Source organism: Microtus ochrogaster, chromosome 15 (assembly GCF_000317375.1).
Source record: "Microtus ochrogaster isolate Prairie Vole_2 chromosome 15, MicOch1.0, whole genome shotgun sequence".
Classification (NCBI taxonomy): domain Eukaryota; kingdom Metazoa; phylum Chordata; class Mammalia; order Rodentia; family Cricetidae; genus Microtus; species Microtus ochrogaster.
Genome location: NC_022017.1, coordinates 21,661,523 through 21,673,092, shown reverse-complemented (window position 1 = coordinate 21,673,092; position 11,570 = coordinate 21,661,523). Strand labels below are relative to the sequence as shown.

Here is an 11,570-nt window from a genome sequence, read left to right as displayed (position 1 = left end):
ATCTTTCCCTTGCCGACTGTCATGCCTTAGCTGCACTTTGAAGGGGTCTGAGGGGCTGGTACCCCCAAAGACCCCATTTATTATCAGGTAAAACCTGGCACCTATTTACAGTAAGGGAGGTCTTCTAATACTCAGTGGTCAAGAAAAGGACAATCTAACCTTCCTGTGGGGAGGGTGAGACTTACTATCTAACATCAAGGTCGATGAAGGGCCCTTACACTGTAATGCAGGAGAGGAACCTCCTGACACAGAGGAGAGACATTTTTTTTTTTTTTGTATTTAGATAAAAGCTCCCAGTGATGGTCAGAAGCTCCTGAGAACCCTGAAGTTGACTTAAGTATTCCTTTACATTCAGGTAGAGGAGGGGCCAATTTATGACATACAGAGATAAAAAGCTCATGGTCCTCGGGTAGTTGTACCCCTGTACCCCGCTCCCCTCTGACCTTGAACTCATTCTGTAGCCCAAGCAGGATTGGAACCTATGATCCTCCGTTTGCTACAGCCTCCTGAGTAACTGGGACTATGAGCCTTCATCATGAGGTTCTGCTAGCATATGGATATTTAAATCACAACTTTGGTTTTTACAACAGAATTTAGGTTTGTGTGTGTGACAGGATTTCTCTGTAGCTTTAGACCCTGTCCTGGAACTTGCTCTGTAGGCCAGACTGGCCTCAAACTCACATAGATCCACCCATTTCTGCCTCCCGAGTGCTGGGAATAAAAGGTGTGCTCCACCACCACATGGTCAGATTTAGTTCTTAACAAGTAGAAGTCATGTAAAAAGAATTTGAGAGTCATGTAAATTACATGAGAATTACAGAATTGCAGTCGTGTAAAAGAATCTGAGGTATTTACTATTTGAAGACAGAGTAATGGTTTACAATTTTCATTAACGATGTAAATTTGAAAACTAACATTCAGCATTCCTACCGATTAATGAAGAATCTTAGGAGGAATGTTAATCACAGCCAGAGATTATGTTCATTCTTCACGGCTGCTATCTTGCTCTAGCCAGTATGTGTTTCTGATGCCTTCCTTCCTTGTCCCGTTAGCTGCTGTGTGGGATCAGGTGCGTCTTACTCCCATTGAGAAAGTAGAGTATTACTTTGCTTCAAGGGTGGATGTTCGAGCTGAGGTCCTTTCCCTTAGGTCCCATTGTTCTTATTCCAGTTTAGAGGTTAGAACTCGGGGCAGAGCTTTAAGGGGAGAGCCCATGTTTTCATTAGGGAGGAGGTTCTCAGGCCCTGAGGTCATGTCCCACTGACTGGCTTTGGAAGCTGAGATCTCATAGTTATTTAGGGGAAACAAAACCTGTTGTTAGAATATAGAGGGAGAATACGTTTTCGATACAGAGATAAGAGAGTTAAATCTTCCTGCCACTCAGATAGTGGAAATGAGGTCGTAATCAATTTCTGGTAAAGAAAGGTGAGCTGGCCTGGCACATCTGACCTCGGGGGAGAAAAGGCACTGGGACGCTCACTCGTGGCTCGTAAGCATCAGAGCTAGGATGGAGAGATGGCTCGGTGAGGAAGTGTTCTTGCTGCTCTTCCAGGGGACCAGAGTTCGATTGCCAGTGCCAGTATTGGACAGTTCATAGCAGTTCATAACTGCCTGTAACTCCAGCTCTACTGGATTCAGTGCCCTCTTCGGCTTCAGTGTAACCCAGCCCCGCCAGCATATAGTCACATAGACAAATACACATAAGAAAAAATAAAATAAAAAATTTTAAACCAAAATAATAATTTTAAAAAGTATTAAAGCTACAAGTTGAGACTCCCCCAGAACAGCTCTAGGAGGGGAAGGCATAGAAATCAGAGGACGATCAGCAAAGGAGAGGAGAATGCTTGATGCTGCGGTAGGAGAGAGAAGACTGTACCACTCCGGTAGAGGAGATATGTTTCTAACCCGAGGTCGGATGAGACCCTCTGGTCACTTACAGAGAGCCAGACGAAACCACCAGCTCAGTGGTTCTCAACCTTCTCCATGCTGTGTGCAATCCTCATGTCATGGTGGCCCTCAACCACAAAATTATTTCATGGCTACTTCATAACTGTGATTACAAATCATAATGTAATATGTAATGTAATGTAATATGTATGTAATGTAAATATCTGGAATGCAGGATATCTGATATGAAAACCTAAGGGGTCATGACCCACAGGTTGAGAACCACTGATCCAGATGCATGCCCAAACAGATGAATCCCAATTGTCAGATAGAGACTGGATGTCCCGATGCCCTGTGATACTCAGGGTAAGTAAGGCCTCCTGGTAGTCAAGTAGAAGACAGGGAATTTTGTGACCCTTAGGCAGTGAGGATGAGATCTTGAGACAGTCAGACATGAAGCTGAGGTGAGGACTTTGGACAGAGGAGAGAAGACTGAGATATTCTTGGAGAGGAGGGAAAAGCAATATGACATTTGGGTAAGAGATGCAACTGGACTCAGGTACGGAGAGGAGACTTCTCGGTAAGGGACACGAATACTTCCAAAACTTCACTATGGAAGTTGAGAATACTTAAGGTACAGTCTTTCAGTATTCAGGTAGAGGATGTAAGATTTCCTGATTCTGGTAGAGAACGTGTGACAAGGTACCGCTCAGACGGAAGAAATGAGACCTCGGGCCCTGATGTGGAAAAGAGGAGTTGCTTTCACAGGGGGAGAAGTCAGAGCTTTCTGATGCTCAGGTAAGATATTCAAGACCTTGTTGGCCACTTTACGGAGATGTGACCTCCTAAAAGTCACATAAGGAAGTATGACATTTAGTTAGAGAAGACATATGGAGAAATCAAGATCATCCTATAGTCCAAGAACTCAACACACGGGGGTGGGGAGATAAAAAAGGCTTGGTGGGTAGGAGAGGTGGCATCTTAGAGGAGATGTAACTGGTCCATCTTATGGTGGGCTGGTAGGGACTTAAACTCAGGAGACAAAGCCTTCGGACATTGTTGCAGGGAATATGGAACGTCAGAGTATGATGCTCATGCCATGCTGTCTTCTGATGATATATAAAAAAAGATACTAGATATTGCAGATAACTGTGATGACAGTTCCTGCTGCTCAAGTCTCGGTGACCATCACATGTGGCTGCACAAGGGTCAGAAGAGTCTGGAGAACTCCAGAAAACCCTGTGACACTCATCAATGGACAGGAAGTTGGGCTTCGAAGTCACATGTCAAGCAGATTCAAAATGGCTATTAAAAGTATCCTGATGGCGTATACTCCCACCCCCACCATGTACCGAGGATCTGTCAGTCAGTGGAACCTGACTTCTTTTAGCCATGAACATACTGTAACACCTCATTATAGGAGGGCCAAGCTGTCTGTAGTCCATGACTCTGTAGTGATTCCAGCCCCCAGAGGGCCTATCCTGAGCATTCACACAGTGCGACTTCAGGAGACTCACCAAGGATGAACGAAGGAAGGTTGCACGTTTGGCCCTCACCTCCCCAAGAGAGTTTATGCAGGAAGTTGGGACGCCGCTCCAGCATGGATCAGTTAATCAAGGAGGCCTGCCTGGCCTAACTGCTGAGGTGGGGGTGGGATATCATCTTGCTGATTGGCCAGAAGGCCGTGGAGCTTTGTGAGGTCACAGCTTGAAGACTGGGTTAGGGCAGGAGTATGGTAGAGATGCTGCCAACTGTCATTGTGCTGGTCTTGGCGGTGTCTGTGGTTGCCAGAGATAACTCCACGTGTGAGTAAGTGTCGGGCACCTTGGTGGGGTTAAGGACATTCCATGAATATCAGGTCCTACCTAGGCTCCCTTTGTCCAGGGCTGGGATGAGTAGTAAGCTGAGCTGTAGCAGGCTCTGGATAGTCTCACAGTTTCTGTGACCCACAATCCCGACTCAGACCCTTCCTGCTTCCGGAACTATGATCCCAGAAGCATTAGGTTTCCAGCTGCCCATGGTTTCCCAGAGAAAGAGATCCCTCATCGCTAGTTCTCTCCCCACGGCTTCTCCAGTGACTGGCTTCATTGATTCTCAAGCATTGGGTTCTAAACTTTAGGATGGACAGCTGAGGTAAACCCCCGGGGCATGAATTCAAAGGCACCATTGCCTTTACACCACTATCTGCCTGGAGACATTTACTCCTAATAGACCCACTCCTAATGGACCCACAGAGCAAGCAGCTCCAAAACTGTTGTTAGCCTTTCCACTGTGACACAGCTCATAGAATTTCCCATTCAGGAGTCTCACTGTGGTTAGTGTGACCCCAACGCTTGTGAGCCAATTGCATCAGCTTGCAGCTCCTTTGTCCAGGTGGTATAGCCCTGAGACCTCCTTAATCATGTGACGCTTGCTTGAGTCTCCCACCCAAGACTGGTCCTAAAAACCATCACACCCCTCCGCCTCCGTAGCACTTTTGACTTCTGTTATGTCCAGGGATCCCTCAATACCTCTAGGGCCCGTTTAGGTATTTCCTGGAGACTGTGGCCTCCTGCATACCCACACAATTGCCTGTCTTTCCCCAAAGTTCCTCCCCATCTTTCCCAACCCTATGTCCCTGCCTCCCCCCAGGTGAGGTATAAAGACTGGATGCCTCTTCTTGGTTTGAGCAGTGTCCTGGTCTCTCCTCAGTGGCCCCTGTGGGTTACAGTTCAGGCAGCACCCACGGGCAAGTGTCCGGATTGTCGGAGGGCAGACTGCGCAGCGTGGGGCCTGGCCCTGGATGGTCAGCCTACAGATCTTCATGTCCCATAACAGCCGCAGGTACCATGCCTGTGGAGGCAGCCTGCTCAACTCCCACTGGGTGCTTACAGCTGCTCACTGCTTCGACAACAAAAAGTACGTGTGGGACTCAAAGAGGGAGGTCTCCAGAGAGCTTCTAGTGGAAAGGGACTCGCCCCAGGGGCTGTGCCCAGGGTCTCCATGGTAACCAGCTCCTGACAGGGCTCTGAGGGTCACTCTCGCCACAGGCTTTGGTCCAGCCAGTCTGTAAATGAGAACGACGGGCTTACCTTTGTGCCCACAGAAAAGTCTATGACTGGAGACTGGTTTTTGGAGCCCAGGAAATTGAATATGGAAGAAACAAGCCAGTGAAAGAGCCTCTGCAGGAGAGATATGTGCAGAAGATTATCATCCATGAAAAGTACAACGTCGTGACCGAGGGCAACGACATTGCTCTCTTGAAGATCACTCCTCCGGTTGTGTGTGGGAGCTTCATCGGGCCCGGCTGCCTGCCTCATTTTAAGGCTGGTCCTCCCAAAATTCCCCAGACCTGCTACGTGACTGGGTGGGGATACATGAAAGAGAAGGGTGAGTACAGGTGGGGGCTCCTTGGTGGGCACTGGTGCCCATTCTCCGTGCAGCCTTTTCGTGGCAGGGCTCATGTATTGATGTGTGGCTGAGCTGTTTCAGTTCTCCTCGTGGAAGCATGACTAGAGCCTACCATAGGCCCTTTCATAACTGGAGAATTCAGTGTGAGAGAAGCTGAGTCCAGTGTCTAAGGTCATGGTGTCCCAATTGTCAGAGGGCATGACTGGCAATAGCCTACCTAATGGGAAGGCTGAATGCCAGGTACAGTTAGACCCTTGACATACTTTACAGTGTAGCAAAGCTGTGTGGTATCAGCCAGAGGCATACCCGCTAGACTCTGAGCATTGGAAACTTAAACTGAAGCAATATTTGCAAAAGACCTCTGGAGATGGCTTTGTTGTTACGGTGAAGGGCTGGCCTCTGGAGCTGAGCATCTCCAACTTCTGTGGTCTCAGATGCATCGGTTCATCACCATCAGCAAGTACCTAGCCATTTTTCCTTGGATGGTCATAGCACCACGACTCATCATTTCCTTCCAAGTTACTTGGTGCTCTCTATGTAGACTGGGAAGGATGTAGGTGCTGGGTATAATTTTCTTTGGGTTGTTAGTTCAAGGCCCTTGGCATTGTCCAGCAGATCGCTTGCCATTCAAGATGAGTGTAGCTGTCTTTCTAGCCCTCTGTCCTTGTTCAAAGTGTTTGCCCTTTCCCTGGCTCAGACCTTTTCATGCACTAATGTTACCTGGCCCACACGACACCAGGTGAGCAGAGGAATGTCTTCTGTGGTAGACAAGCTGACAGGGGTACAGGAAATGTTCTAGAGTCATTAATGACCCCAGAGTTATAGCCTGAGTCCCAGACAACCTCCCGCATCCTTCAAGTCTAGGGCCACTGTTGGTACCAGGAGTACAATGTCACACTCTAAAGTCACAACACAGACAGCATGGCATTGTAAATGGGACAAGACCAAATAGAACGTTTCTCTTGTTCACGGGCAGTGCTTTCAGCTTCAGCTTCAGTGGTTGTACAGATTTTTATTGTCACATTAGGGATGTGGAAATGTGACTGAAATTTGCTGAGCCACCATTTCTTCTTTGATCTTGGAAAACTTAGGTTTTCTAATCTGGGGCAGCTGAGTCATTTGGAATGTACAACTCAGCCCTTTTTAAAGTTTGGAATTCCTGCTCGCCTCGCTTTTACTCTCTTTTCCTAAGGTGATCTCATTCTCTAGAGCAGTGGTTCTCAACCCGTGGGTCACGGCCCCTCTGACAAACCTCTGTCTCTGAGAATATTTACATTACTATTCACAACAGTAGCCAAATTACAATTATGAAGTAGCAATGAAATAATTTTATAGTTGGGGGTCATCCCAAACATGGAGAGACTGTATTAAAGGGTTGCAGTGTTAGGATGGTTGAGAACCGCTGTTTTAAAGGGTTACTCCTGTCTTGTCTTTCAGGGGAGGGGACCTTCACCCTAGCTACTTTAGTTCACCAGCCTTTGTTGGCACGTGACTGCAGCTCTCTGATCTGCTGGTGCCTGTGGCTCTGCCTAAGTCTGAGGACACACATTGCTCAGCCCCGTTGTAGCTGCCCTCTGGTCATAATGTATGCATTGTGTTCTTGTGGTCCTTGGGTAGCTAGCTGGTCTCCGGTGCTAGAATCCTCTGAATCAGTGGGGGTGTCTCTTGTTTTTGTCTTGCAAACAAATATCTCCTATAAAGGCCTCAGTCTTTAAAAAAAATCCCCAGGCTTCAAACTCCCATGACCTGTGTGTGTATATGCTTGGCTCTGCCTCTGTTCTGGGGCTGGACCAGCTACCTAGGTATTGTTCTTTTCCCTGGGATTTTAAGTTCTTACAGGCCTCTTATTTATATTGTCTGGTACCGAGAACATTCTGTTTCAGAACACCTGGCTTTTCGCAGTGAGGTCCATGACTTTCAAGACTATGGCCTCAGGCACAGATCTCAACAGTTACCTTACTGGCTAGCAGGTTAGGGCTGTTGCTGTCTCACAGTCATTCCCACCTCAGGAGCAGTGTGTTGTACAAACTTCTCACTGATGCTTGCGTGTGAGGAAAGGTGGGAGTTTTATTGAAAACAGAAAATGAAATACCACCCCCTCCCAAATCCTTACATACCCAAAGCTCAGGAAACATGTATTGAGCAGATAGCTACTGCCTGCCTACTGAGTGTTTAGCCCTGCATATAAGGACTCCATGCATTTCCTGTCTTACCACCCACACTCACATGTCTTTCGTGCCTGTCTTGCGTCAGGGTGCTCCATACCTGTGCTGCCCATGACATTCAGACCCACACTGCCTTGGGAGGGCGCTATCCGAGGTGCTGCTGTTAAGGACCCTGGCTGCTTGTGACAAAGAGACAGAGCTGTGCTGCTTCTGAGCATGTGTCTAAGTCAGATGCATGCTGGTTGCATGAGTTGAAGTGTAACTGTCTTTCCTAACTCCCCCCCCCCCCCCGGTAGGGTCTGTGGTAGTGTGGTAGTGAATGAGGCCCTGACTCAGCTCTCCTCTTCTAAAAATCTCCTCAAAGCAGATCTGAGAGACATGGGAGGATCCCGTCTGAAGCTGGGTGGAGGAGCCCTAATGGAGGATAAAAAACAGGGAGGGTGACTTCTAGCCATACAGTGGAGGATGAAAGGTGTGTCTCAGGCATGGGCGTGGAGAGGGGCAACCCTGGCCAAATGCTGGACGTTGTGTGAGTGGTGCTCCAGTCCTCACCCAAAGTGGGAGTAATAGGGCCATGGACAGTGCTTGGCATATACTAGCTGTGCCCATTAGGGCTACAGCTGACTTCCACAGTCCCTCATCCATCATGGATCTAGGTGTCATCCACCCTTCCTTTCTTGGTCCAGGCAGCCCCCACCTGCCCTTTTTTATTTTAAATTTATTTATTTATTAAGGATTTCTGCCTCCTCCCTGCCACCGCCTCCCATTCCCCCCCTCCCCCGATCAAGTCCCCCTCCCTCATCAGCTCGAAGAGCAATCAGGGTTCCCTGACCTGTGGGAAGTCCAAGGACCGCCCACCTCCATCCAGGTTTAGTAAGGTGAGCATCCAAACTGCCTAGGCTCCCCCAAAGCCAGTACACCCACACACTGAGACAATGGGGATGTTCAATCGGGAACTCACCAAGGCCAATTGGCCTGGGTCTGAAAAAGCATGGGATAAAACCGGACTTGCTGAACATAGTGGACAATGAGGTCTACTGAGAACTCAAGAACAATGGCAATGGGTTTTTGATCCTGCCCTTTTCACTGTGCATTTCCTCCCCTTGAGCGTGTGAGGTGAGCCTGAGGGATCTTTGTTTAGCCACAGCATGACACAGGACAGGACGGGTGGAAGTGCAGAGTGGAGGGAGGAGGCGGGGCTTTCTTCGTCTCCTCCTTGAGCACTGACCGCTGTGTGGCCTGGCTGCAGCCCCCAGGCCATCGCCTGTCCTGATGGAGGCACGTGTGGATCTCATTGACCTCGACCTGTGTAACTCAACCCAGTGGTACAATGGGCGTGTCACATCAACTAATGTGTGTGCAGGGTATCCTGAAGGCAAGATTGACACCTGCCAGGTAACTTCCTTCTGGTTCCCTTTAAGGAGCTTAGCCTCCGAGAAAGCCTCATTTTAGGTCCCTGATCTCCAGCCTCTCCTCTCCTTACCCAAGAGCCCACTTTAGTGACATCCACCATCACAACTAGTATGGTGATAATAATCTACCATCTGTCCCTGCTGAGAACCAATGATCACACTTTAAATCCCAACATTAGCACACAGAATACACTGCCCAAACTTAGTCCTGGAAGACAGTGTTTTCCTCTTTTCCAGAGCACACAGTACCCAAAGCCACAGTGTTCATGGATGCAGGGAAAGCCACATGCATGTACATGTGAGCTCGTCTTATTGCAGGGCATCTCAGGACCATCCCCCTGCCCTTCATATCCCAGTGGATATTGGTAGCTCCGACTTTACCAACTGTATTGAAGGCAGCGGGAGATAATGTGGTTACAGACAGTGTTCTCCCACAGCCCCATGGCCTTCTGGGAAGGGAGAGTGGCTCAGGCTGAAAGTGACCCCTCTGTCCTTCTGGACAGGGGGACAGTGGTGGGCCTCTCATGTGCAGAGACAACGTCGACAGCCCCTTTGTGGTCATGGGGATCACAAGCTGGGGGGTAGGCTGTGCCCGTGCTAAGCGTCCTGGAGTCTACACGGCCACCTGGGACTACCTGGATTGGATTGCTTCCAAGATCGGCCCTAATGCCTTGCACTTGATTCAGCCGGCCACCCCTCCCCCGCCGACTACTCGACCACCCGTGGCCTCTTACCACCCTTCTCCTCCTCGCCCTCCTTGGTATTACCAAAACATCCCACCTCGACCACCTCGGCCACGACCACCTCGGCCTCTACCACATGGACCGTCTCCAGGCCAGCCCCAATCCCCATTCCCACCCCTACCACCCCCAACCCCACTCCAACCCGTACCCTTTACTTTTGGTTCACAACGCACGAGACGCCGCACAACACTTTCTTTCGCCAAGCGTGTACAGAATCTCATAGAGGCCCTGAAGATGAGGACTTACCCTGTGCACGATTCCTCAGAGTTCCATGGATCAGTGAACAATGACGACCACCACCACCATGACAACTCCACATCTGAGCCTCTTTCCAACAAATCATTGAGCCACTCCTTCATTCCTGAGAAAAGAAAAACGAAATAAAGCATATATTTGTATTAAAAATATTTATATACATGAGGACATGCTTTCTGGACTTCTGCCTTCCCTAACTCCACCCAAATCCCCCTCCATCAAATTTATCCCCTCCCTCTCCCATCCGCCAATAAAATGGAATTGCTCACACATTCATATCGGGTTTTTCAACGTTGAATTTTAACACTTGGATAAGGCAATTTCGGGCCATAGGCCAAAGCATGGTCCTTATTCCATACTCATTGATGCTGGTGGGTATTATATGACTCTGTTTATGTAGCCGGGGGGGGGGGTGGTGGTGAAACAGCTCTACCAGCTGCACCAACCAAAAAGAAAGGACAGGCTCCCACCAGGAGGCCATGCTCTTTTAATGCTACCAGGAGACTGGCCCACAGAGATGCCTCTCTGTGAAAGGCCAGGCTCCTCAGAGGCACAAGGGATAGCAAGGTTGCTTGGCAGCCCAAACCAGTGTCTACCACCAAGCAGTCTTTCTTGTGACTGTCCGGACATCACCTCTTCGGGGTTATTACTGGCCTGTAGCTAAAATCTATTAGTTCCTGAATTCAGACACATAAGAACTTATCCACTAAAGCTCTCTGGGAATGACAGTGGGGGAAGGGGTATCTTATGGATGCGCTGGAGTTTGGAATGTCTTTCTTACCATCATCTGATGCTTAAGAATATCCATGGTAAGAAACAGAAACCGGTTTGAATCTTTTTAGTGAAGCTATGCAGAACCAAAAGGAAAGGGCCAGAAGCCTGCTCAAGGATCAGAGAGCCCAGCAAGGCATGGACAAGGGCTGACGTTTCCTCAGAGTGACTATTGGATGCTCAGTCTAGGCGCCAGACTTGTCCCATGCAGCTTGAAACGGGGGTCGGCCTTCAGCCAGATCACATTTGTTTGCAAAGTCCTGGGAAGGAAGTCCTGGTGGGCTCTCTTCTGTGGTTCACTCTGGTCAGGAATCAAATCTGGTGTTTAGATTAACTGCTTGTGTTACTAAAGATGGCAGGGCAGAGAGAGGCAACACCTCTTGAAATCACAATGAGCTCAATGTTTTACTTTGTTTTTCAGCTGTGCCATTTGGAGTTAGTAGGAGTGTGAGGCCACACTCCGACCCCTTTGTGTTAGGAATAAGATCCCGGTAGGACTTCCACTTGATTTGACATGGCCATGTGCCTGTGTGCAGAAGCGAAGCTTTTCACCCCACTGACACACTTCGGGTTGTATGGTCACTTTCTTGGGATCCCCCCCAGTCCTATTTCTAAAAGCCTGGCACCCAATGTGAGAGACTCTCTCTGTGACCAAAGGTCCTGGGAACTGATTCCCACATCCTGGGAGGTGCATCCTGCTGCCTTATTGAGTGGCCCTGGATATGGATACATTACCAAGCTCCTGAACTAATGGAAACCCAAATTGGAAAATAAATCGGCATTGTCGAGATAGGGGCCTCAAACGAGTAAGGCGACAACCAGGCAACTTTCCACACACAAACCAAGGGAAGAAAATTGGACTATAGAGCACTGTCATGTGGTTGGGCATTTCTTTTGGAGGGTGGAAGTGGCTGAAATGTCAGTCACAGGCTTCTTCAAAGTGGAAA

The 11,570-nt window shown here is 48.8% G+C and overlaps 1 protein-coding gene across 1 annotated transcript; it reads left to right on the top strand.

Moving 5' to 3' along the window:
• Nucleotides 1-2,193: 2,193 nt before the first annotated feature.
• Acr (acrosin) lies at nucleotides 2,194-9,962 on the top strand. Its single transcript, XM_005354329.3, is given in 6 exon segments — nucleotides 2,194-3,696; nucleotides 4,579-4,785; nucleotides 4,973-5,256; nucleotides 8,692-8,837; nucleotides 9,358-9,937; nucleotides 9,940-9,962. Coding segments are annotated over 6 exon segments (1,317 nt in total). The 5' UTR covers nucleotides 2,194-3,619.
• Nucleotides 9,963-11,570: the final 1,608 nt, after the last annotated feature.